At 42.9% G+C, this 27,155-nt stretch overlaps 1 protein-coding gene across 38 annotated transcripts in view; it reads left to right on the top strand.

Annotated features, from left to right (window-relative positions):
* The window catches only part of SRPK2 (SRSF protein kinase 2), a 228,849-nt gene that overhangs the window by 36,636 nt on the left and 165,058 nt on the right, over positions 1-27,155 (top strand). Inside the window, exon 1 of one of the 38 annotated variants that reach the window (XM_070265408.1) lies at positions 10,451-10,819. The exons of 36 other annotated variants lie outside the window; for them this stretch is intronic. Coding sequence is in view for 1 of the 2 variants with exons in the window: in XM_070265373.1 (XP_070121474.1) it covers positions 11,363-11,625 (263 nt within the window). In the remaining variant the exon portion in view is untranslated. Of the gene's footprint in view, positions 1-10,450; positions 10,820-11,347; positions 11,626-27,155 lie in introns of those variants that run through there. One more of the 38 variants, XM_070265373.1, reaches the window with a different exon arrangement.

Below are 27,155 nucleotides of genomic sequence, written 5' to 3'. Positions count from 1 at the left end.
AACCTTATATTCTGATCATGTCTTTTTCTTTCCAGTGGAGGGCTAATGTGAGTATAAATCTGGTATACAAACAATCGCACTTGACAGCGGCCGTCCCTTTTGAGGGGGTCTTCATGTGTGTGTATTGGATGCTGTGGGCTTCTCTGACACACTGAAGTAATTCTAACACTAATAAGCCAGAGAGTGGGAAATGGTTCACATTCTGCAAAACCTCACATTTCCCGTTTTTAAAAAACGGTTATTCGCTCTTGGGCTAGAAGAGTTTTGGTCCGTTTAGTTGTAGGGTAAGCATTTCTGTCTTCAGCCTGAATACTGTGTGGACGTCACAGAAGCCCGTGGTTCCCCTGAGAGGTGCTGATGAAGACTGACGTTTGTTGTTGACATTTGACTGGGTCGTTTTTCTCTCGTCTCGGCTGCAGGTAGCCTTTCTGCATGTTTAGAAGAAGATTCATTAGGACCTGGCTAGTCTTGTTGTGATTGCCTGATGAGTTTTAGGACGAGCGATGGGTGAGGACTTGCACTCTTGGAAAGTGGGTGAAGTTAGGAAGAAGCTGGTAGCTCAATCAAAGACTCCGCCTGTTAATTAAAATAGGCAGATGGCCAGTGCCAGCTTCCAGGGCATCCTTTTCAGTGGCATTTAACGTTTCTCAGGAAATTAAAGCAGAAGCCATTTGTCAGGCTTCATTGACTACTTTATTTAGATTAGAAGTAAATTACTGTGCTTAAAGGATCTTGCTGAAAAAGGTAGATTTAAAGCTTCCATTTTAGGAAGGAGCTCTGTCATTATTAGGAAACAGGTATATAAAGTGTTAACATTTATGGCCGGCCCAGTGGTGCAGTGGTTAAGTTTGCATGCTCCACTTCGGTGGCCTGGGGTTTGCAGGTTCAGATCCTGGGCAGGGACCTATATACCGCTCATCAAGCCATGCCCTGGTGGCGTCCCACGTGCAAAATATAGGAAGACTGGCACAGATGTTAGCTCAGGAACAATCTTCCTCAACAAAAAGAGGAAGATTCACAAGAGATGTTAGCTTGGGGCCAATCTTCCTCACCAAAATAAATAAATAAAGTGTTAGTATTTAGTCTGTTAAGATTATATAGTACAGTTGTTGTCTTTTTTTTCTTAAGGGAGATTCGCCCTGAGCTAACATCTGTGCCAGTCTTCCTCTATTTTGTACATGGGTCACAGCCACAGTATGGCCGCTGATGAGTGGCGTAGGTCCACACCTGGGAGCTGAACCCAGGCTGCCAAAGTGGAGCACCCTGAACTCAGCCACTAGGCCACGGGGCTGACCTCAATATATCGCACAGTTTTAACTTTGTTCTTTTAGGTGTAACTGCCTTTACACATTGTTTCTGTTCACAGTGTAAATGTTTATTAGTATTTTTTAACATCCCCCAGAAATTCTTTAATTAACACCAAGCTTTAATTTTTTTAGTTTGGTTTGTCTTTTGATTTGTTTTGTGATGAGGAAATTAGCATCGAGAGTGTAACACGATGTCTGAAAATACCATCTGTCGTATGTTTCTCAGAGGGGATGGTTGTGCTTTGCTCTTTGGTTGGTCACGGCTGTCTGGAAAGCCAAAGATCACCTGGTGATCTCAGTGAAAACCCCTGAGCTGCTGAAAGTTGTGATGAAAAAGGCATGTCCTTTAATCACAGGAAGCCGCCGGATGTTTAATCAGCACCTTCGTGGCCGTTTCCTTCATAGTTTATAGCGGATTCGTAGCCACGAATCAGGTTGTGGAAGAATGTCGTCGGGTGGGTTGGGGTTGCTGGGGGTACGTGGACCGTTTTCAGTGAAGTTATGATAAAAGTGCTCTCTATACGTTGTCGCCTGTGTTTGAAATCTTCTTACTCCCTTTTCACCTTGTGTAACCGCAATTCTCAAACACTTTGGTCTCAGGACCCCTTTACACTTAAAAATTATGGAGGGCTCCCAAAGAGCTTTTGTTTATGTGGGTTATACCTGTCAGTACTTACTGTGTTAGAAATTAAACTTCAGTTAAAAATTATTTATAAGTAAGTTTATTATTATTTAAAAATGGTCCCATAAGTAGCCTATTTTTTTTTAATGGAAAATAACTTTTCCAAAACAGAAGAGAAAAGTGGCATTATTTTACCTTTTTGCAAATCTCTCTGGTGTCTGACTTAACAGAAGACAGTTGGGTTCTCATATTTGCTTCTTTATTCACCCCATTGTGATATATTGTTTGAGTTGAAGTATATCAAGAAAATGTAGCCTTAAGCAGATATGTGGTTAGAAAAGAGCATTTTCAGAGAATTATAGATATTCTTTATTACTACACTAAAACTTGGCAAGTGTTAGAAGGAAAATTGTTAGAAGAAAGGTTGTATTGTGGACTCTGGACCCATCTTGATGGAACTTTTCGTACTCTGTTACATTAAAATCTATTGATTTTCTTGAATTCTAAATGACTTTTTCCCCCATACATCATTTTGTAACATCATGCATTGGTCATTTGGAAAATAATGGCTTACTGAGTTATGCAGGTCTTCCAAATGTTGGCACGTCATTATACAGTACTCAAAATAACACTCACTAATGTCTCATCAGAAAAGTCTCCAGGGCCAGCCCTGTGGCCGAGTGGTTAAGGTCGTGAGCTCCACTTTGGTTCACAGGTCCGGATCCTGGGTGCCGACATGGCACTGCTCATCAGGCCACGCTGAGGCAGCATCCCACATAGCACAACTAGAAGGACCCACAACTAGAATATACAACTATGTACTGGGGGGCTTTGGGGAGAAGAAGGAAAAAAAGTCATCTCCAGGTATTAAGACCTGCTGTGCTTATGGTGGCAGATAGAAGCTGCACAAAATTCTAATACTCCTTGAAAACTTGGATTTCATCATTGGCAACACAGACTTTCATCTCTTTTTCTTTAATTGGTAGGCTTGCTTCATTCATTTTATAGAAAACGTCTGCTATATAACCAAGTCTGAATAAGCATGGTTTGTGTATCTGTTCTTTCAAGTAAAAATGGTATTCTGTGAAAAAAGTGGCTAGTTCAGCTCACAACTTACGCTGTTGCCATGATAAGCTTAGTGTTGTTCTAGAAGTGTCAGTGCCCTTGGACCTAAAAAAAACAAAACACGCACAATAGAAAGAGGCAAAGCTTTTTATTTTCAGATGATATACTCTACTTGCAAAATCCAGGACTCTTGAAAATTATTATAATCAAGAAGAGTTAAAGAAAGTGAACTGTTTCAAACAGAAAAGAATCAATAATTGAAAAATATTTCAGCAGTAACCTATTGGATATATAATAATAAAAAACACCCTATTTAAATAGGATCCAAGATAATTTCTCTTTTGTAATTGAGGACATTTAAGCAGATAAATAATTTGGGCAAGTTACTTAATTAGAATATGAGTCTTTAAGGTTACTGCTTTTAGCTTGAGACTCTTAAGTGAGACAGATTATTTAATAAATCTTGTAACAGTTTTTACCAAGTTTATTTCAAAAATGAAGTTTCAAGTAACCTTTTGTTTTGGCCTCGTAATAATTTCAGATTAGTGCTTTGTTTATCTTAAAATAAAACATTTTATTTTCAGGTTTTGATTATAGGAATTACCTTGAAAAGTATTTTCTTTTTTTTTTTTTCCCCTAAGATTGGCACTTGGGCTAACAACTGTTGCCAATCTTCCTTTTTTTTTCTTTCAAAGACTGGCCCCTGGGCTAACAACTGTTGCCAGTCGGTTTTTTTTCTGCTTTATCTCCCCAAATACCCCCTGTACACAGTTGTATATCTTAGTTGCGCATCCTTCTAGTTGTGGGATGTGGGACGCTGCCTCAGCGTGGCCTGACTAGCGGTGCCATGTCCGCGCCCAGGATCCAAACCCTGGGCCGCCGCAGCATAGCGTGCGAACTTAACCACTCGGTCACGGAGCCGGACCCAAAAAGTATTTTCTTAAATTCTGTTTTAAAGTTTTTTTAATTGAGAAATTTGAAACTTAGAAATTGAAGTAATAGCATATTAAATCTCAGAGATCTGTCACTTAACTATAATAATTATTAAAAATTTTCCTCCATTCCTTGTATCTTTTTTTTTTTTTTGCAAAGGAAGATTTGCCATGAGCTAACATCTGTGCCATCTTCCTCTATTTTGTCTGTGAGTTGCAGCCACAGCATGGCTGCTAACAAGTGGTGTAGGTCTGTGCCTGGGAACTGAACCCAGGCTGCCGAAGCAGAGTGTGCCGAACTTGACCACCAGACTATGGGGCAGGCCCTGTATCTATTTTTTTAAAGCAGATACGTGGCATTTCACCCCTGCATACTTCTGGGTGCACCGCTGTCTTAGCTCAGGCTGCCATCACAAAATGCCATAGAGTGAGCGGCTTAAAGGACAGAAGTTTGTTTTCTCCCAGTGCTGAAGGCTAGCAGTCTGAGAGCAGGGTGCCAGCATGGTCAGCCTGTCAGGGGGAGCCTCCTCCTGGCTTGCAGGCTGGGTGGCCTCCTTCCTGCTGAGTCTTTCCTGGAGAATGAGAGATTAGTCTTCTGACCTCTCTTCTTGTGAGGGCGCTAATCCCATTGTGAGGGCCCTACCCTCCTGACCTCAGCTAGATCTAATTGTCTTTCAAAGCCCCATCTCCAGTCACCGTCACACTGGGGTCTGGGCTTCAATATATGAATTTGGGGGGACACAGTTCAGTCCACAGCAATCACTAAAAGATTTGGACATTTTCTTACATAATCACAATGTATTATCATATCTAATAAAACTGACAAAATTCTAAAGTCTGTATTCACGTTTTCACGACTACTTTTTTCTTTTGAGGAAGGTTAGCCCTGAGCTAACTACTGCCAATCCTCCTCTTTTTGCTGAGGAAGACTGGCCCTGAGCTAACATCCATGCCCATGTTCCTCTGCTTTATATGTGGGACACCTGCCACAGCGTGGCTTGACAAGCCATGCCATGTCCGCACCTGGGATCTGATCTGGCAAACCCTGGTCAGCCGAAGCGGAACGTGTGCACTTAACCACTGCGCCACCGGGCTGGCCCCTCATGATTACTTTTTGCAGTTGATTTGTGAGAACTGGGACCCAAAAATAAGTCCATGTGTTATGTTTGTTTGTTATGCTTTTTAAACCTGGGTAACTGAAAGAATGGTTTTTAAAAGCAGTGCAGCCAGACAGCTGACTAATTTTCTTCAACCAATGGTCATGTAAAAAAACAAAGAAGGAGGGGGAGGGGCTGGCCCGGTGGCGCAGTGGTTAAGTTTGCACGTTCTCCTTCAGAGGCCCAGGGTTCACTGGTTTGGATCCCAGGTGTGGACCTACACAACGCTTATCAAGCCATGCTGTGGCAGGCGTCCCACATATAAACTAGAGGGAGATGGGCACGGATGTTAGCTCAGGGCCAGTCTTCCTCAGCAAAAAGAGGAAAATTGGCGGATGTTAGCTCAGGGCTAAAAAAAAAAGAAAAAAAGGGAGAGAGGAGGGACTGCTTTAGAGTAAAAGATATTTAAAATGCAAAATAAACAAATGTAATATGTGGACCTTTTTTTTGGTGCTGATTCTAACAAAAGTGTAAAAAGATGGCAATATCTTAAGTTCTGTGACTCTAGTTTTCTGGAAAACCGGTGCATATCAACTTTAGAGTTGTGAAGAAAAAAAGAATGACATTCTGAAAGTATTTTAATTACATAAAGATTTTATACTTCTCACAAATTATAGTGGTATTTTAGTTTTAAAACAGTCCCAACTCGCTAATGAAAATTTTATGTGAGGATATTGTTAAAAGTCAAGATATTATTAACTCATGATATAGCTTTAAAACTTCTCCAAGGCTGAATCCATCAGAGTAGTTTAGTAAAATTTCATGAAGAGAATTACTGATATTTTTGACTGTATTTTACATTAACTGTGGTGAATATTTGATGTGAAATGACATTATTCAAATATGAATTTAACCAGTAGGTGGCAACAAATCAATATCTGAATTTATTTTAAAGAAAATTTCAGGGAAAATAGTGTAAGTCATAAACAAGGTATATTTGATTTTTTTCCCCATAAGTAAACATTTTGTGCTTGTATCCTTAGTTTATGTCTTTTTTAATTTGAAAATTTGGAATAGATTTTATTTTTATATGATAATGCATAGTTCATGTTAAAGCTGTGATTGACTTTTGATAGATAGATGGTTAATTTGTAGTTGTATTTAAAAACTGAGTGATAACAGTTATTTGGTTTATTGCCTGGTGGGTACAAATAATCATGATTTGGGGAATTAATTTTTGCCTTGGTTTATTAGAAGTTCAATAATCATCTGATTAATAGGTAGTGTTATTTAACTTAATAAAAATAAGATTACAGTTAAAAAAAAAAACCCAGAAACTTTGTAGCAGTGTGTCATAGAAAAAATTGGGAACAATCACTGTTTATCACAGTGGGGGTATATTCATATGTTGTACTCTTATAAATGCGTTTGATCCATTGGTATTTATATCAACTATACAGTATTGCATCAGAAAGTTTGATAAATGATACAAAAGTGTAGTATCGTTTGTAGAAGTTTTCCAGCCCCACATGTTGTTGATGGTTGTGTGTGTGTGTTCTCTTCCCTCTCTTGCTCTGTCTCGTGAAACTCTGTGAAAATGCGCTGTCGGGTTACTCCAGAAAGTGCTGCCCCTGCGCAGCAGGAGAGATGAGGACTCAGAGTTTGTTTTCAGCGTTAATTTAGCTGCTTTTTTGCAGTATTAGTAGTTGTTAATTTGGAAGAGTGAGAATAAGAGCGTTTGTTATAATATTTTGTTCTTTTCTGTATGTTTTGAATTAAAAAAGACAAAATGGAACATAAATAATCCTGAGCAGAGCGGTCACTGATTACACAGTGTTAATTGTCACTTCAAATTTGAAAATTTCAAAGGCCTATATACATTTTGGATTTGTTCATATGTACAAATTAGATGTCGCTATTTAATACTTGACATAGTAAACATTTTTGTGTGTCTTCTACACTCAAGTAGTATTTCTAATGTAAGTTTTTTTTTAATGGTGTTTTTTTAAAGATCTTATTTTTTCTTCTTCTCCCCAAAGCCCCCCGGTACATAGTTGCATATTTTAGTTGTGGGTCCTTCTAGTTGTGGCATGTGGGACGCCGCCTCAGCATGGCCTGACGAGCAGTGCCATGTCTGTGCCCAGGATCCGAACCGGTGAAACCCTGGGCCGCTGAACCAGAGCGCGAACTTAACCACTCGGCCATGGGGCCAGCCCCTCTAATGTAAATTTAATACATTATCACAATTTATGTAGTTCACAATTTTGGGCTTTTGGTGGTTTCTTATTTTTTATTTTATAAATATCTGTTTTGTTTTATATTTATAAAATATATTTTATATTTATAAAATAAAAATGTGGGTATCTCTTGTACGGTTGGTTTTGGGGGAGGAAGAGTAAATTTTTGGGACTAGAAGTCTGTGTTGAGTCTCGCGGTATGAGCGGTGTTGTGGTTCCTCTTGTTTATAGACTGTCTTTAGAGCAAACCAGCGTACAGTTCTGTTGAGCCTGTGTTTGCGCCTCTTTCCTCCTCCCCGCCAACTGCTGCCTTCGTATTTATCTGGTTTCGTTAGGCGGATAAATGCACCTGGCTGTCTGTTTTCCTGTGTCGAGGTGTATTGTGCAGGAACTCGTTTTTCTCGTTCCTTCAGAATAACAGCCTTGTTTCCCTTGCGTGCTCTCTGTGGCCGTGGACTGTTGTCTGCCTCTGGCCTGTGAGCTGCTATTTTCCTTTGGTTTCTTGCTCTTCATTCTGGCATCAGCTTCGATGTTGTGCCGTAGAGAATCCTTCATGACGTCCCCTCTACAGTGCCTCCCAGTCTGTGGTCTTACCAGAACTTTCCGTTGCTTTTTGTGCCCTCTGCTCGGTTCCCTTCCAGACTTCAGCTCCCCGAGGCCCGGGGCTGTGTGTGCTCTTCAAGCCTCTGAAAATGCAGGGCCTACGAGAGCGCTCGAATGTTGTATGCAGTTAGTAAATCATTGAATGAGTGAACTTTGAAGACTTAAGGTTTACGTGTCAGAGCTCATTTTACTTTTTTCTGTTCATCCCTCTTGTCTCTTCTTTCTTTAGGAATGAATTTTCCTCTTCTCCAAAACAAGGGTATACTTTTAGGATCAAGATTTTGTTTTTATGGGTTATTGTTTATGTAAACTCTGACACATCTGAAATTTGTTATAGAATATAGTACGAGGTATGATCCAAAGTAATTGTGTAATACCCATTTATTTTAAACTACGTTTATTGTGTATTGAGTTGTTTCTTACTGTTATTTGGAGTTACTAAGGATTTAAAATTTATATCTGTCTGTGGAAATACTGTTTTAGTGCCTTGATTAATGTCTTTGTTTAAACTAGAAAAATCTAGTTTTAAACTAATATATTCTGAAAACCTGGCAGCATGAATATATAATAACTACCATTTAAATTATTTCATTTTTGTCACACACATGTGAGTTATAGAAAATATTCTGTGTGGTTTCTGCTTGGTATTCCATTTAATTTCTAAATTCCTAGTGTTGTCGTTTTTGTGCTTGGATAGGTTTCGCATTTCTAAGTTAAATGGCGCTCAGTTTGCATTTTCTCTCTCGATCCATCCCCCTGCGCCCCCTGGCCCACCTGTCCATCCTACGACTTTACTGTTTGCTAAGCCGTTTGAAAGTGTGTTGCAGACGTGTTAACTTCACCCCTGAGGAATTCAGCCTGTCTCCTAGGAACAGAGAAGTTCTTCTGCGATAAAACTCTCAGGAAATTTAACATTGATACAAGAGTGTCATCTATGTGTAGTCCGTGTTTAAATTTCCCACTAGTGAGGTAGACATACATAGATATGTATATTACGCACATCTCTGTGTACGTATATAATTTAAATCCAGGATCACACACTGCGTTTAGTTGTCGCGTCTCTCAGTTCTCCCTAATATAGAATAGTACCTACTTCTGAAACTCTCTCTGGTGAACGACTAGCCTTTTCTTTTATTTCCGTTGTGCTGTGGACCAGTAATTGGTAAAATATAATAAAAATAAATTACTAGAAAAACAAAATGGAAGAAATAAAGACATAAAAATATGGCTCATTTTGAAAATTAAATTATACTATTGAGTTGCTGTTAAAATTTCTGAACTCTGTGATTTGTGGTCATGGATCAGTAACATTTGGAGGACTGTTGGTGACTGTGAATTAAGCAGCACTGGTCTAGAACAGTTCCCTCATTTTTTTTTCTATTTTTTTTAAGATTGGCACCTGGGCTAACAACTGTTGCCAATCTTCTCTTTTTTTTTTCCTGCTTTTTTCTCCCTGAGTCCCCCCCAGTACATAGTTGTATGTATGTATTTTTTAGTTGTGGGTCCTTCTAGTTGTGGCATGTGGGATGCCACCTCATCAGGCCTGATGAGCGGTGCCGTGTTCGCGCCCAGGATCCGAGCCAGCGAAACCCCGGGCGTCAGAGCGCGCGAACTTAACCACTCGGGCATGGGGCCGGCCCCCTAATTTTTTTTTTTGTGGTCATGAGAGTTTTAGTAAGTCCAGCCCAGCTGTTTTATAGATGTGTCTCTCAGTTTCAATTTGCCTGATTGTTTTGTCATGATTAAAATCAGGTTGGGGCTGTCCCTGTGGTGTAGTGGTTCATTTCAGCACTCTCCACTTTGGCGGCCTGGGGTTTGCAGGTTTGGATCCCGGGCATGGACATACACCACTCATCAAGCCATGCTGTGGTGGCATCCCAGATACAAAGCAGAGGAAGATGGCCACAAGATGTTAGCTCGAGGCCACTCTTCCTCAAGCAAAAAGAGGAAGATTAGCAATAGGTGTTAGCTCAGGTCCAATCTTCCTCACCAAAAGAAGAAGAAAAAAAAATCAGGTTAAATACTTTTTTTTTTTTAAAGATTTTATTTTTTCTTTTTCTCCCAAAGGCCCCTGGTACATAGTTCTGTATATTTTAGTTGTGGTTCCTTCTAGTTGTGGCATGTGGGATGCTGCCTCAGCATGGCTTTATGAGCGGTGCCACATCCGTGCCCAGGATTCGAATTGGTGAAACCCTGGGCCACTGAAGCAGAGTGCGCGAACTTGGCCACGGGACCAGCCCGGGTTAAATACTTTTGACAGGAATGCAACATGGGTGATGTTGTACCCTTCTCATGCATCGCAGATGCACAGATGCATCATTATTGCTGATGGTAATAATCACTTGGTTAAAATGCTGTCTTCTCGGTTTTTTGATTGTAGAGGTTTCTTTCTGCTTTTGGAATTAATAAGATAGTTTGAGACTGTGTGAATATCTATTCTTATATTTATGCAGTGGTTTTAACGTCTCTTGATGTTTCTTGCCTGAATCTATCTTTTGCAACTGTAGGTTGCAAATGGTAATTGTCTAGTTCTGTTATCCTTTTACATTGGTTCCTCGTCGTTCTTTTGAAGCGAAGAGCTTTCCGCACTCTAACAGAGTTCTTAAGCCGTAGAGCAGAGACTAGCCCGTACCCCCTGTTTCTGCAGGCTGCCTGTCTGCCTGGGGGAGGTGAACGGTGTCAGTATCGGAAGGCGCCCGCTTCCCTTCTGCACCTTTTCCGCTCTTGCTGCCCTTTCGCCCGTTTCCTGGCACTCTTGGTTTGCCCTGAGCCCCCTGCTTCAGAGCCTTACCTGAGTCTGCCGCGGGCCTCAGGCTCCATCTCCCTCAAACTCCTGCTCTCTGTTTTCTCTCTGTCTCACTATCAAAACTGCTTTAGTCCACATTAATGCGTGAGATTTTGTTATTTTCTTAGCTTTTCAGATCCCTTTGTATTTTAAAAAGCGATTTCTTGTAAGGTGAGTGAAAAAATTAGGTGACTAACAGGCGTTGTGACTTGGTGAAATATGTAAAGATTCAGGCGTTGTGGGGGAAAAAAATTCTTGGAGCGGGGGTGATTAAAACCGGGGGTCTGTGGCCCATCCTATAGATTGGTATTGTGCAGACTCACATCTGAGCCCGGACCCTTCGTTTCTCCTGTGTGTTGTTGTTGTTGATGATGTTAAAACCTTTTACTGCTGGGCTGCAGGTTGATTTACAGCCCACTTCGCAGTTTCCTGCCCTGATCTGTTTTGTCTGATGTTGGGGTTTGTGACTGGAATGAGTTGAGGGACAGAGTCATTCGTGTGACTCTGTTGGAAGTCTGGCACTCTCTTTTGGGTATCTTCTAGAAGAAACTCTCGTAAGTTTGAGATTGTTTAGATCAGCTCGTCTGCATTTGGTACCTTGTGTTCTTTCATTCATCCAGCGAGTATCACTGGGCACTGCCAGGCTCCAGGAATACGGTGTGAACACGCAGAAGTGGCCTCCCCCCAGCATCTTGTAACCCAGGTGGGAATCAGATGTGTAGCAGACAGGTACACGTCTCAGATGGAGGCAGAGGGAGGGGCCGAGATTGGGTGCGGTGGCAGGGAGAAGGTCCAGGAACGCCCCTTGGAGGTCAGAGGGTGGGAGAGAGGCACAGAGTCAGGAGATTATGGTGGTGGTTGACCAGCTTTTTCTGTAAAGGACCAGACGGTAAATACTTTCAACTTTTCAGGCCACATCTCTCTCGCAGCTACTTGACCATTGCAGTGCAAGAGCAGCTGTGGACAATATCTGAACGGTGAGCATGATGGTGTTTCAGTCAGACTGTGTTTCTGGACACTGAACTTTGAACTACTAATCATTCTCAGGTCTCATGAAATAGTATTCTTTTGATTTTTCTCCCAACTATTTAAAGATGTAGAAACTGTTTTTAGCTCACCTTGTTTTAATAGAAACAGGTGGTGGGCTGTAGTGTGCTGACTCCTGGAATATGGTGCTAAAATGCCCGTTATCGAGAGTCATTTGCTTGAATTCTTTAAAAACAGAGCCTTTGTATGATGGAGCTGTCGTCGGTCATGCATTATGCTTTCAGTAAGACACAGATTTATAGGTAGGCTTCAAAATTACAGTATTTCTGCACCTCTAGTAATTTTGGAACATTCCGGTAATTTTGGAAGATGAAAGGAGAGGATGTTGGGGATTCTGAGGGTGACTGACTGGTGGCACACGTGCAGAGGAGCTCGCGTGCGTAGAAGGCCCGCGTTCCAGTCGTGATCTCGTCAGTTACTGGCTGTGTAACGTTGGGCATAACGTTGGGCATATTGTTGCACTTTTCTGAGCCTTGTCTGTTTGTGAAGAAGAGAAAGTAAACAACACACTGCTCAGAACTGTTGCAAGTAATAGTATACTGTAAAGCACCATATACAGTGTCAGCATCAGTATCTTAAATTATGCAGCCGTTTCTCACATCTTTACTATGTCATATAGGTGTAAGATGGCGTTATGATTGATTAGACGGGTTCTTGGAGAATTCAGCCGTCATGCAGACATTCAGTGTCTGCTAGCTGCTGGGTGCTGTTCTGGTTTGGGGATAGAGCAGTAAACAAGAAATTGTTCTGTCCTGTGGGTGATGCATACATATGTATTATGATATAATACCTGGTAGTCATCAGTGCTGTAACGAAAATGAAGGCAAGGGGAGGGGTCGGGGTGGGGTGGTGGATGGGGAAGGGACTGCGGAAGGCCTCTAAGGAAATGATGCCAGAACAGAGACCTGCTGGATTTGGGGGTGTGGGGAGCTTTCGAGGTGATGGAACACGAAATGTAAAGGCCCCGGGGTGAGGAAGAGTTTACTGTGTTTGAAATCAGAATAAAGACCAGCAAGCGTGGGTTAGATCAAGTGATGCAGAAAGGCAGGGGGCGGCTCTGTAGCACCTAGGGGACCATGGAAGAGAATTTGGATTCTATTTAGAGAAAGATTAACAAGCTACTGGAGGATTTTGAGCAAAGGAGTGAAATAATCTGTGTACGTTTAAAAGTGGTCACTCCCCTTTACCCTTCTTCCTGAACGAGTCAGTCCTAAAGCCGTTAGGTGGGACAGTGTGAGGAGAGGGTGTGGGAGTTGTTGTGGCCCAGAGCGGCATCTGGCCCAAGTGGGAGGGGAGCTGTCGCAGGAGTCCGCCCATGCAGGGTGACACAGGATCTTTCTGACGGTGGCGTGGTGTGGGGGAGCCGAAGGACAGGGCAGAGCAGACTGCACGGGAGGCAGGGCCGGGGCTGTCCCCACCATATAAGGTGGCCTGCCGCGAGGTGTGAGGATTAAATTACCATAACCATCGGTCTTAAATTGTGTCATCTTGGTGACTTTATTGCAGTTATCCAGACCATCCTTGTTTTTAGCATCCTAAGGTGATTAGGCATCAGGTTGGCAACTAACTCTCAGGTGGTTTGGGGAGAGAAGTCCTTTGAAGTGTGCTTTCCTGCAATTTCATTGTTTCAAAACTGAAAAAAAAACAAACAAACAGTGTCACTCTGGCCACTGTATGGGGCATGGATTGTAGAGTGGCAGGAAGGGGCACGTGGAGACCAGGGAGGGGCTGCGGCAGTCTGCCTGCTGGGGGGGGGGGTTGGTGACAGTGGCTTGGGCAGGTTCAGTGGAGGGGTGGGAATGGTCAGATCGAGGACTGACTTTGAAGCTGGAGCTGACTGGATTTACTGATCGGGTGTGAGAGAAGAGAAGAGTCAAGAACTGCTTCTGAGTTTCTTAAGGCCTGAGGAACTAAGGAAAGATGGTGCCGTTAGATAATACCATGCATTCATTTTTTAAAAAACAGAGTTTGTCACGAGACCTGGTGTCTAGTCTTAGTTTACCCACTGAGCTGGTGTGTGAACTGAGCTTGTGTCTTGACGTTTCTGGCTCTTGGTTGCTTCGCGTGGGCAGCACGGTGTAGAATCTTTACAGCGGGGCCAGCAGGCTCCTTTACCCATGCTGGGTCTTGATTTCAACAGGCGTGGATAGTCTTGCGACACTTTGTTGAAGAGCTGAGAAGTGTGGTTTATGTAATTGTATACCTAGATAGTTTAACACCTATTCTCCAAAAGTATTAATGAATAAGTCACTAACTTCCAAAGAGCTTGTTAGTGGCGAGGTGAAATACTTTGTCTTTGGTCCCGTTTTGTTAAACGTTTTTCTCATTGACTTGGATGAAGGCATAGATCACTTGATTATCAAATTATATATGTAGGGATGTTAAGAGTCCCCTTTTGGGAGGATACAGTTGGGACTCATAGAAGTCTTGCTTGAATGAAACCACCTCTAAGTGGTTGTTACTGATGAGTGGCTGCAGTTAATTCGCAATGTACCTCCTTTAGTATACATGGTTGGACTTTACAACGGGAAGAATAGGGTTATTGAGTATTCAGTGGTGGATGCGAAAACTCCACATGGCGCCTGATGGACACACCCAGTAAGTGTCGGGAATTCCTCCCAAGTCAAAGGGGTACCAACCTTGCCTGTTCATACTGCGCAGTCTTTAGCTTTCCAGTTATGAGTTGTTTGGTCACAGTGCTTTTAAGGGAAGACAGTTTGAATCCTCCCCAAAACTTGTTTCTATTGTGCATGCTTGAGTTGGTATTTCTTATCTTGAAGAAAGCTTCCTTAGGTGTCTGTTTCCAGCCAGTTCGCTGGTCTCCACTAAGGGAAAGGTGAGTGGTCTGTCCTCAGATCATCACTATAGTGTTCATGATGTGGATGTATTTATGTAGTGTTATACATAATGTAGATATATTTCTACTTCTTGGAAATTAATGTACTGTTTCCATTTTGTCCTTAAAATATTCACTGAAAGGCAAGAAACACTGTTCCCTGTGTTCTGTGTTATTATGTAGCATCTTGTACACTTGGGTGCTGAGTCAGTTACATAGTAAGTAACCGAGAAGAAAGAATTTACTGTTCTTAACGTTCTGAACACTGCCAGTATTATAACTTTATTTGCATTGAGAATCAGCCCTTGAAAAAGCAGTGCACTGCCTGCAATGTCTCAAGTATGAAATATAGGTAGGTGTTGTTGAGACGTTTCCGTGCAGCTCTGCCTTTGTGGTTTGAAAGTTTGGAACCCAGAGGAAGTCGTTTGCTGGCTGACATTTTCTAATATCGGTGGTGGTAATGCAGACTTGCCGTCTTCCCTGAAGGCTTTGCCTGCGTTTGTTTTTACATTTGTTAAGGAGGCATTTTCCGTAGCATAAAATTTCAGTCTTTATGTAAATGTACATTCTTAGTGTTTCTTTTCATAGATCATTTTACCCAGTGTTTCTCGTCAGCTGCAGCCAGGCTGTGAGCCGCGGGGACCTGAGGGACCACTGCGCTGGGGAGAGCCTTTCTGGCTGAGGTGGAGAGGGATAGACCAGCAAATGAGACGTCTGTGCCAACTTAAAAAAAAAATTTAGCTGAAATTGACACAACATAAAACTAACAATTTTTTTTTTTTGAGGAAGATTAGCCCTGAGCTCACATCTGCTGCCAATCCTCCTCTTTTTGCTGAGGAAGACTGGCCCTGAGCTAACGTCCATGCCCATCTTCCTCTACTTTATATGTGGGATGCTTGCCACAGCATGGCGTGCCAAGCAGTGCCATGGCTGCACCCGGTACCCGAACCGGTGAACCCTGGGCCACCAAATTGGAACGTTTGCACTCAACCGCTGCATCACCGGGCCGGCCCCCAAAAACTAACAATTTTAAAGTGAACAGTCCATTGGCAATTGGTACATTCACAGTGTTGTGTAGTCACCAGTTCTGTCTAGTTCCACAGTGTTTCATCACCCCAAAAAGAAACCCCATACCCACTAAGCACTTGCGCCCCATCGCCCCTCCCCCCAAACCCTGGCTGCCGCCAGTCTGCATTTTTCTCTATGGATTTACCTATTCTGGACATTTTATTTAGTGGAATCAAACAATATGTGACCTTTTGTGTATGGCTGCTTTCATTTCACGTGTTTCTAAGGTTCATTACTTGTAGCGTGAATCAGTACTTTATTCCTTTTTATGGCTGAATAATATTCCGTTATATGTATATGCCACAATTTGTCTATCCATTCATCCGTTGGTGGATGTTTGGGCTGTTTTCACCTTTTGGCTTTGAAGGTGTGTGACTGTGTTAGTTTGTGTGTCAGTTTTCACTTCTCTTAGCTGTGGACCTCAGAGAGGAGCAGCTGGATTGTATTGTAATTCTGTGTGTAACTTTTTTTGAGGAACCCCTGAGCTGATTTCCCCAGAGGCCACACCATTTGATACTCCCTCCAGCAATGTGTGAGGGTTTCTCCATGTCTTTGCCAACACCTGTTAGTCTCCTTTTTCTTTCCTTTTTTTGAATTATAGCCATCCTTGTGGGTGTGAAGTGATACTTTATTATAGTTTTTATTTGCATCCTCCTATTGATTACTGGTGTTGAACATCTTTTCACATGCTTGTTGGTCATTTGATATCTTTGGGGAAGTGTGTATTTCAGTCCTTTGCCCAGTTTTTAATCGGATTGTCTTTTTGTTGTTGAGTTGTGGTGTTATATATTCTAGGTACTAGACCCTTACCAGATATGGGATTTGTTAATATTTTCTCTTCTGCAGATTATCTTTCACTTTCTTGATAGTGTCCTTTGATGCAGAAAATTTTTTTTTTAAAGATTTTATTTTTTTTCCTTTTTCTCCCCAAAGCCCCCCAGTACATAGTTGTATATTCTTCGTTGTGGGTCCTTCTAGTTGTGGCATGTGGGATGCTGCCTCAGCGTGGTTTGATGAGTGGTGCTATGTCCGCACCCAGGATTCGAACTGACGAAACACTGGGCCGCCTGCAGCGGAGCGTGTGAACTTAACCACTCGGCCACGGGGCCAGCCCCTGATGCAGAAAATTTTTAATTGTGATTAAGTCCAGTTGATTTATTTTTTTCTGTTGCACCTGCTTTTGTTTATGTAATTGAAGAATTTGTTGTCAGAGTCATGGTCCTAGGTCTTTTACCCTTTTGCTTTCTTGTAAGAGTTTCATGGTTTTAGCTCTTATATTTAGGTTGTTGATCTATTTTGAGTTCATTCTTGTATATCGTGTGAGGTAGGAGTCGAACTTCAGTGTTTTGGAATGTGGATGTCCAGTTGCCCCAGCACCATTTATTGAAGAGATTGTGCTTTCCCTATTGAGGGGTCTTGGTGTGCAAACTTTTATTTCTGTGTGTATGTGGATGGGGTGGTCTAGAATTCACTTCTCAGGGGGAGCTGTATGTGAAAAGGTATCTTGGGGCCACAGTCTGGCTTTTGGTGGTAAATAGGGATTTGTCACTTGAATGCAAAATTTGCTTTATAAATGTAACTATTTAAATTAAATGCTTAAATTAGTACTGTTTTTATTTTGGCCTTTGAGACTTCTTATAATATCTATTTAGTTTGCCTGTTGCAGTTCAATACTGTGGAAGTAGGCTTACTGGTTGCCTTTTCTGAAAATTTATGGTTTGTTCTCTAATTTATTCTCAAGGTGATTATTAATGTTTTTTTTTAAATGAGAAATACCAAAGAAATAATATTGGTAAATCTGCTTTATGTTTTGTTTAACATAAATATTTTGCATACGCAGCTCCTCTTTTTGCCTCGTCCAAATGATTAAATTGACAAAATTTTTGTGTTAGGGGAATTAAGGTGAGAGGTGCTGAGTGAGATTTGACCGTTAGCTTCCAAGGTCTGTTCTCGAGCCTTGTTAGGGCTGTGGTGTCTCTGATTGTGAGAGAAAGAATGTGTGTGCGCATGTGTTTTTGAAGCATAGATGTTGCTTTACTCTTGGAAATTTACTTGTCTTAAACATAGAATAAAACCAACCTGCAGACAGTACTGCAACTAGAAAGGATTATAACTGTTTAAAGATTTGATGAACTGGAGTTTTAGAAAAAGAACACTTGATTATTTGGAAAAGAAAGTGGAAAAAAACTTAAGCAGCAGCTTATATTATTTTTCCCCCTCCTGGATTAAACTTAAGAGAGGATGTTGAAAATAAAAACAAAAGCTTGTTCAAGTTAATCGTTAATATGTTTCTTAACTAAATTTTCAAGAATGTAGAAAGAGACAGAGAGGAAGGTAATTTTAAGCCTTAAGTGTTGCTAATGATGTTAAAAAAGTTCATGAAACCGTAAACACCTGGAGGCTGTTGTCCTTACACCCCTGTGTTCTGAGTGACCAGTGTTTAATAGTAGATAATTCTATTTTGATTGTAACTCTTTGCTGTATTGAAAAGGACACTTGAATGATGAAAAATTGAGAGTCTTTGGTTAGCACATTTAGAATTTTAAAATAGTGTATTAGTTACATTTTCATAGAAATGAGAGATATGTGAAGGGTGATGTTGTGAACATATGTTTTTCTTTGACTTCGTCAGTTTTGAAATACTGAGTAAATTAAGCGGTTTTTTATATGTGACATTTCATTTTCACTCTTTTGGGGTTGTGTTTATTTCGGTTGAGACGTGACTCCTTGGTTTACTTGAAAAGACTGCCTGCGTTGTGTTTTAAAACATGAATTTTACTCATGTACGTAAATTCATGTTTTATAAGTTGGCTTGTAGTCATTCGATTTGCAACTGTCTTTGGAATGCGGTAGTTAAGAACTGGACATGTGACATACTGACACCTGGCTTCTCTTCAGTTTTAGGGTGTTGTGCTGGGATCTGTGGCCGAGACTCAAGGACATTGTCCTTGAACCCAGAAATGGCGTGCATTCGGTGGTGCCTGAGTTCTGATTTCGAGAGTTAGGGCTTTATTCACGTTTTCCAAGGAGGTGGGGAAGCTTGTCTCAAGAAAAAGTAAAGTAATTAAAAAAGGTTGATTAAGCTATTGTATTATCACCTGAAGGGTGAACTAAAAGTAAGCTTAGTCATGTTCTTTGCTGTTAAGGCTGTACAGAAAGAACATAAAAGGCTCAAGTGCTGAGTGATATTTCTGACTATTCAGATAGCCTGAATTAGGGAGCTTGGGGATGGTACAGACAGGGACTCCTAAACGTGTTGCTCTCAGGACTCTTTTAGACTCTTAAAAATTATTGAGGAGACCAAAGAACTTTTTCACATGGTTTATATCTATTGATACTTATTGTAGTAGAAATTAAAACTGAGAAACTTAAAAAATGTTAATCAATTCATTTAAAAGAAGAATAGTAAAGCCAATGCATGTTAAAATAGCATTTTTTTTTCCCCCACTGGGCCACGGGGCCAGCCCCTAACTATTTTTTTAGTTGTGGTAAAAGATACATAACATACAATTTCCCATTTTACTCGTTTGTAAGTGTACAGTTCCGTGGCATTAAGTACATTCACATTGCTGGGCTGCCATCGCCACCATCTAGCTCCAAAACTTTTTCGTCTTCCCAGCTGAAGCACTGTCCCCGTTAACACCCCCGCCCCAGTCCCCAGCAGCCGCCACTCGCCTCCTGTGCCTCTGGATTTGACTACTCTCGGCACCTCACAGACGTGGATTTAGTGTCTGTCCTTTCGTGACTGGTTTATTTCACTTAGCATAATGTCTTCAAGCTTCATCCGTGTCTATTGTTAGATTTTTATAGTTTGTTTTCCGTTGATTGGACTGTTTGTTTTTGTTTTCTTGCTGAGGACTCTGACATTGAAAACAGGATAACCATCTGAAAGCTTGCCTGGCCATGGGGTCTCCTTCTTACCACCCTAAAATATACTTCTCTTTGCCATGTTGGACGTTTCCGGTGCTTTTTCTTGCCTTGCTCACTGCATAATCGGTGTGCGCACCGCTGCTCAGGTCCTCAGCAGGACGCGCACCGAGCCAGGCCTCTCTCTCTAAACAGCATATTTTTAAATGAAAGATTAGCTATACTTTTCAAAGTGAAAATTAGAAGAATGACATTTTTTATATTTTTGTAAATCTCTTTAATGTCTGGCTTAATAGAAGCTAGATTGTTATATAGGCTTCTGCCTTCAGTCTTTTGCAATGTGTTATTTTGGCTGAAATATAAGAAAAAAATCCTTAAACTCATCCAGTGTCTTTGCATCAGCTGTTTTCTTTAAAGCAGCAGCCTGCTTTCGTTCATTTTTGGGACTCTGTCTGCCAGATATCCAGGTTGGAGTAACCGTGGCTTGTCTGTCAGTCAGGTGGGAGGGCGTCCCCTGGAAGAAGGGATGGCTCTGCTGGCAACTCAAACAGCCGCACAGGTGTTTGTCCTCGAGACACAGCGTGTGCAGCAGAAGCGCTTCTTATCTCATCAGGTGGAATGTTAGTGCTCCGAGCTGAGATTTAATGAAATTAGCGTCTCACTCCTTCTCAAGAACCCTTTTAAGTGAAGCTGGTGTCACCTGAACCGCAGGTCCTTGTCGATGAAGAACACAGTGACTGCGCATGCTGTTTGGGGCCACTGCCTTGACTGCTGCCAAGGGGCAGCACTTCACCCGCTACTGCCCTTACACTGTCAGTGCAAAGGTCAGCACAGCGAGGAAGGCAGATACGGTCGTGGGCCGCATGAAGACAAGGCAGTCAGTGAGGGACCGCATATACGACGGTGGTCCCGTAAGATGAGCACCATATGGCTTAGGTGTGTAGTGGGCCGTGCCATCTAGGTTTGTGCGAGTACGTGCTATTGATGAAATCGCCTGAGGACGCATTTCTCGGAACACATCCCCTCCTTAAGCGACACATGACTGTAGTGTCTTGGTATCATTGTGGAAATAGTTTTGATCTCTTGGAATTTGTGAACCGTACTTTGAGAATTGCTGAGGTGGACACTCCCGCTGTGGAATTGCTGTGGCAGCTCTTCCCCCCCCCCCCCAGAAAAAAAGAGAATCAAACCAGAGTCTAATTTCAGGTATCGTGGAGAAGGAGCGAGGACAAATATTTGTGACTTTCCTGTCATTCGTTCTCATTTAAGCCTCTTGAATATCCTGTAAATAGAGATATTATTGACCCTTATTTGCAGGTGAGGGAAGCAGATCCAAGGAGGTTTCACAGCTTCCTGAGGTCGTTGAGCTAGTGGGGAGCGGCCAGTGGGCTGCAGCCAAACTCGGGGTGAAATCAGAGCCATGTGCTCTTCCCGAAGCCACGCTTGCCTCAGGTGGCGTCATGGGTCCTGGAAGGAGAGTCTGATGCAGAGCTTAGGGGAATGTTGCCCTGTCCTTGTATCGCCTGTGTCCTTGCGTCACTCTCTTCCTTATCTTGTCATTAACCTTTTGCTATTAAAAATAATAGGAATCTTGATTAGAAAGATGCTCATGGAAACAACTGGTATTTACTTGATCTTTGCTCTCACTTGTAAGACTGGAATAAGGTCAAGGAATCAAATATTGCCCAGGCCAGAAGTCAGGAAGGTCGTTTGTCTGGCGGGCTCGGTGGTTTTAGAGTTATTTGTGCTAGTTCGCTGTGGAAGTGCTTCTTCACGTGGGGGGAGAGCTGTGCTCGAGGGTGTCCTGACTGAGGGCAGACAGCCCACACAAGTGCCTGCTGCTGGCCCGTCCTCGGAACGTAATCTGAGAGGTTTCCACCACTTCGAGAGCTCTCTCCCTTCAAGTTAGAAGGCACGCTTTTGGGATTACCCTGAAAGCTGTCCTTTCATTTAGTACACCATTTTACTTTGTGTGAAAAGGCTGGGAGTTTCAGGACACCAACTAAGAAGTAATTACAGAAAATTTTTAGTGACTAATATCTATGAGTGAGCACAGGTTAGGAGGAAAATGATCATAGAATCTCAGAATTAACAGAAACTTGGTAAGCAGTGTATTAGACTCGTGCCGAATACAGTTAACCTGGGTGTTTGTTATTTGTGTTCACCGAGCGCAGTTCTAGGCTTGCCAGAGGGTTGAGAATGCGGGCGTGTAGTGTGTAGAACTGCGTCAGACTGCTGGGGACTTTGGGATTTCCTGGTCAGGTGCTTCTAGAACTTTGAAACAGTGGAACCTTTTCTTTAATTGAAATCGTGTTCGGGAGTGCAGTATCTAAAGCATCAAAGGTAGAAGGTTGAGATGAGAGTCGGGGGTCTGAATCCTCGTGCTCGCGTGGCAGGTTCTGGGGGCGCTGCCGTGAGCCCTTGGTCGACAGTCGGGAACAGCGTTAACATGTGGGCGTTCCTTCTGGGCTGGGTACTGGAACAGTGGAAACGCACGATTTCACAGTTTGGAAGCCACTCGTCTAGTGCAGCTTCTGAATTTTATCTCTGAAGGAACAGACCCACACAGCTTAAATGAGCTGCCTAGGGTCTGAAACTGTAGAGTAGTTAGTGTTACTGGAATCCTGTCATCAGTTTAGCTGATGGTTTGTGTGTGTGGTGTGTTATTTTTCTAAATATGAAAGTAATACTTATTTGTTGCAAAAACTTTTGAATTTACGAAAGAGTATAAAAGGGAAAAAATACTGAACCTCACTGATTAGGGATTGATAATATTTTGGTGGTCTTTATTAGAAAATCGATTATGAGTCTTATGGTTAATACATACTACAGCCTATTTATTCCCTTTGTCCTGAATTTTCTTTGCGAGAATGATTTAATGAAATTTTACTAAATTTTGAACAGTTTATTTAGTGTTTCTCATTGTACATTTATGATTTTTACAGGTGTTTTTTTCTTTTTGCTGTTTAACAGTGTAACGAATGAACTGTAATAAACATTTCATGGGCATACAGTTTCTGGAACATTAACTTCCAGATTTCAAATTACTGCATCAACAGGTGTTTGAAAAACATATTTTGAAACCTATTTCCAAATGGATCTGGGGAGGGTGTTGCCACTTTATGCTTCTACACGTCAGGTTCTTAAGCTCTTGGGCTTTCTGGGCAAATGCAGTCGAAACAGATAAGTCATTATTTAAATCTGTGTTTGTTATAAATGACGTCAAGCTTTCCCCCTTTGTATTTATTAGCTGTTTCTATTTTTTCGTTTGTAAATTTCCAGTTTCTTTACTTTGCCTGTTTTTCTGTTTGGATGTTTTTTCTCTTTTTAAAAAATGAGAGTTCAAGAAACACACATCCACGTGACTCTCCACCAGCCCCTCCTCCCACCGCCAGTTTGTCCTATCTGTTGCCATGTTTTACTCAGGTTGAAAAAAAGAACATTAATTTTTGGCAGAAAGAAGTTTTAGGGGCCAGCCCTGTGGCCAAGTGGTTAAGTTCATGCACTCCGCTTCTGCTGCCTGGGGTTTCCCTGGTTCAGATCCCGGGCAAGGACATGGCACCGCTTGTCAGAGCACGCTGAGGTGCCGTCCCACATGCCACAGCTAGAAGCACTCACAACTAGAATATACAACTGTGTACTAGGGGGCTTTGGGGAGAAGAAAAAAAAAAGGTTTTAACTTTTTTATCTTTCAACGCATAGAATTCTGATTATCTATTCTTTTGTGGTGTTATCAGCTACTGATGACCGTTGCCTACTTTTATTAATTCATTAGGTGTTCCAAAATGTTGATATTGTGGGGCCGGCCCAGTGGCATAATGGTTAAGTTCACATGCTCCGCTTCAGTGGCCTGTGGTTTGCAGGTTTGAATCCTGGGCATGGACCTAGCACTGCTCCTCAGGCCATGCTGTGGTGGCATCCTACATAAAATAGAGATGGATTAGCACAGTTGTTAGCTCAGCAACAATCTTCCTCTGTCACACACACACAGACACGTACACACACAAAAACCAAAATGTTGATATTATAATTTTTTCATTCCTCTTTCTTTTTTTTAACCTATCTCAAATCTGTCCATTTCTCTACATTTTCATGACTCCTTAACAAGTCCAAGACACTGTCATCTGTCTCAGGACTCCCACAATCACCTTTCAACCCCCTCCTTCCTTTTTTTTTAAGATTGGCATCTGAGCTAATATCTGTTGCCGATTTTTTTTCCCATTTTTCTCCCCAAAGTCCCCCTTCTGGTGGTGGCATGTGGGATGCCGCCTCAGCATGGCCTGATGAGCAGTGCCATCTCCGTGCCCAGGATTCGAACTGGCGAAACCCTGGGCCGCTGAAGTGGAGCACGTGAACTTAACCACTCGGCCACGGGGCCAGCCCTCCTTCTTCTCTTTATTCATTTCCTGGTATGTTTTGTAAAGAGGAGTTTCCCCGTATCAACTGGATGTGTCCGGTGCAGTTTGTATAGGAAAGTCAGTATACGTGCTTGGTTCTTTCTTTTTATTTAGCAAATTCAAAATAGTTGATTTACTAGCTTCTTCCACAATGACTAAGTATGGATTTAAAGTGTTCGTGTATTATTATACCTATTGATGCATAATTGTTCCATCTGTGGCCGGCAGGAGCTCCTTGAGCGCGGCTGTAAGTGACGGGGCTGAGCCCGCCTTTCTGACCCCAGTTCCTCTCAGTCCCCGCGTGCCTGTGGAATTGAGCCACTGTTCTGAGACACCTAGAAGAGGGGGGAGGCTCGCGGATGCTTTCGGGGGAGTAGTGGTAATGGGTTTGTTATTGATCAGCACGACAAATCCTTGAAGCGTTCCTTCGGTGTGCTAGGGAGACAGTAGTGACCATGAATACACAATTTCAGATGGAAGCTCTGGAGAAAATAAAGCAGGGTGAGATGAGAGTGAGTGGATGCACTAATTTAGGCCTCAGTGAACAGAGTGGTTGTTAATTGTATGCACCTGGAGTCTGTAAAATAAAAATCTTGCCTTTCATGGACCAAAAACAAGCCGTGGAGGCATCGAGTGGGGCTGAGTTACCTGAGTGTGTGGGAAGCGAAGGAGCCTGAAAGAGGAGTTGAAAATGAGCTCCGGAACGTCTGTGCAGCACATGCTTTCAGACGGAATTGAGGTTATCGAGACTTGGGAGACCGCGTGCTTGTGGTTCCTCTCATCCGTGTGATGAGGTAGTGCTGTGGTTAGCGTGGTGGCCTGTCCTGCAGTGAAGCCCGCAGCGGGAGGCTTCCGGGCTGCAGTCTCGGGGTTTGTGGTCCTGGAAGAGCTTTGGCTTTGTCCCCTGAGGTGATGGCCATCAGCCTTCACTGGGGGTGGGAGAGGAGCGCCATGCCACCTCCTTCTGGGAAAGAAAGAGAGTTCTTCTCCACATCTGGACGTGATAGCATTTTGGTGGAAGCATCACTCAAAGCTTTTAAAAATCTGTAGCAGTGTTCGTGGTGTGGAGCTGGGGTCCCTGCTTCTCCTGACGGGCTGTCCACTGTCGAGGTTGGGGAGACGTGCCAAGATCGTCCTCAGTGTCTGGGACAGCACCTGAATGAATGGACAGGGCTCAGTAAATACTTCACTGAAATTACTGGAACCTTGCCAGAGAGCCTGTTGAAGCTCACAGCTTTAGTCTTCGCCTTTTCACTGGCTTCTTTCCTGTTCGTTTCTTGCCCCATTTAAATGGAAAACAAAGCCCTAGAATCTTCTTTCCTTGCTGCCTTACCCTGTGGTTGCTAGTTTCCCTGCCTTTCTTGTTTGGGCGAGGATCATTGGAAGGATATCTTACAGTGTTATAGGGTTTTAATCCTTGCAGTGGGGGATGGGTCCACTGTTGTTTGCTTTGTAATTGTGCTGTTTAACTTGCAAGATACATCCTATACATATTCTTTTGTATCTAGCAGGTATTACCTATTTTTTAGAGAATAATGTTTGTTCATGTTCTCCATGCTTAGTTCTCATTTCTCCTGCCTTCGCCTCCAGTTTTTTGTTTGTTCACAGTGTGTGGACCTACTGTGTGTCCCCTTGGCATCAGTCAGAGGAGGCACACACAGCATTGTGTAGTGGAGAGACCGTGGAGTCCTGAGGCCCTCCCTCTGCAGATGGAAGATGACGGTGCTCTCTTCTGCCTGGGATGCTCGTGAGGCTCAGATTAGGCGTACATTGCAAACGTCGGGCGCTTTGCTCATGGCAGAGATGATTGCGGCAGCAAGGCCTGGACTCATGCGGAACCTTGGGGTGTTTCACATAAAAAATCCCTATTTCCATATTCTGAGGAAATGAGACTGTCTGGCCACCCTGCGACAGCGTTCTTCCATGATGGCTGTTGGCTAGGCAGTGTTGTGGTTGCTCCCCCTTCAGAGGGTTTCCATAGTCCCATGCCGCTCATCTTACAGGAGGCCTGCTTTACTCACGTTACCTGCTGTCCCCCTGAGACGCTTGGGGTTGGATCCCCGATCTAGACGGAGGATGGACTGCGTGCCCTGCGACCAGATCTGTCTAAACCTGACTCAGTTGGTCTTTTGGTAAAAGGAGGGCAGCAGACGGTTGGAGGTTTTGGTTTCTGGGTGTTGCTGCAGTCCTGTCTTTCCATGAGGCTGAATTAGGGTAGAATCTTAAGCTTCCGTATGTACCTGCACAACTGAAACGTGCACACAGTGCTGATGAGTTGAATTTCCAAGGACGTTAGCGGATGACTGTCCCAGAGACGCAGGCTCAAATAAAATGAAATCTTCAGTTACGAGAAAGTTTATCATTCTGAAGTTCCTAAATTCCTTTTTAAAATTTTCGACTTGTAACGTGTATGTTGATGTGTGGTTTTTGGTTAAAGTAAACTTTTCTTACCTTCAGCAAGTACTCATGGACTTGCCTAGAGAAATCCTTTATGAAATGAAAGATGAAGTTTTGTTACTTATGTTTGGAATTTTAAGGCATTAAGTGTCTTCTCGGCCTGGCGGTGTGCAAAACTTGTGTGCACTGCCTTTGGGCCGTGGTCCCTAACTCCCCCTGTATTTTCATAGAGAACTGATTGGAGGCCCAAAAGCGAAGTGCTGTCGCCATGGGCAGGGGGCAGCTGCAGGATTTTAGCAGCTGAAGGATTTTACGCAGGGCTGTGCTGGGGTCAGTTTTGTTTTTGAAACTTGCCCCTGCAGTGGTAGGTTGAGGGTTAGCGAAGTGCGAGACCCCAGGGGCGGAAGTGGTAAGGTTCCAGTTAGAGTGAAGGACTGGGGAGGAGCGATTCCGCCTGTGTTTGCGGTGAAGTTCTAAGTCATCTAAGGACTGAGGTTAGTTATGGCATTCTTTTCAGATAGAAATGAGTGAATTCTGGGAAAGCTGTGGCCGACAGTGTCCTCTTGGTAAGTCCCTGTGTGGTTTGAGTGGAGGAAAGGCTGCGATGTCTCGGGCTCTCTGTGGAATCTTTTAGTTGAGTAGCAGCAACTCACGATTGCCCCTTTCTGCCCGCTGATAGGTCCCGGATATGGGTGTCACATGCCCCAGGCAGCACAGAGGAAGCGGTCCTGCCAGCAGGGGTAGGGGCTCCGCCAGCCGCGGAGCTGAGACCAGCCTGGCGGTCAGAAGCGAGAGGTGTTGTCTGGGTTTCAGTGATGAGATTCACCACCTCTGTCTCTGCGTCAGTTTCCCCAGCTGTCCCTGGGAGTCCTCAAGGCGTTTACCTCAGAGGGTT

Source organism: Equus caballus, chromosome 4, assembly GCF_041296265.1.
Source record: "Equus caballus isolate H_3958 breed thoroughbred chromosome 4, TB-T2T, whole genome shotgun sequence".
Taxonomy (NCBI): Eukaryota; Metazoa; Chordata; class Mammalia; order Perissodactyla; family Equidae; genus Equus; species Equus caballus.
The sequence above is the reverse complement of the archived record's forward strand: the minus strand, read 5'-3'. Positions and strand labels throughout refer to the sequence as shown.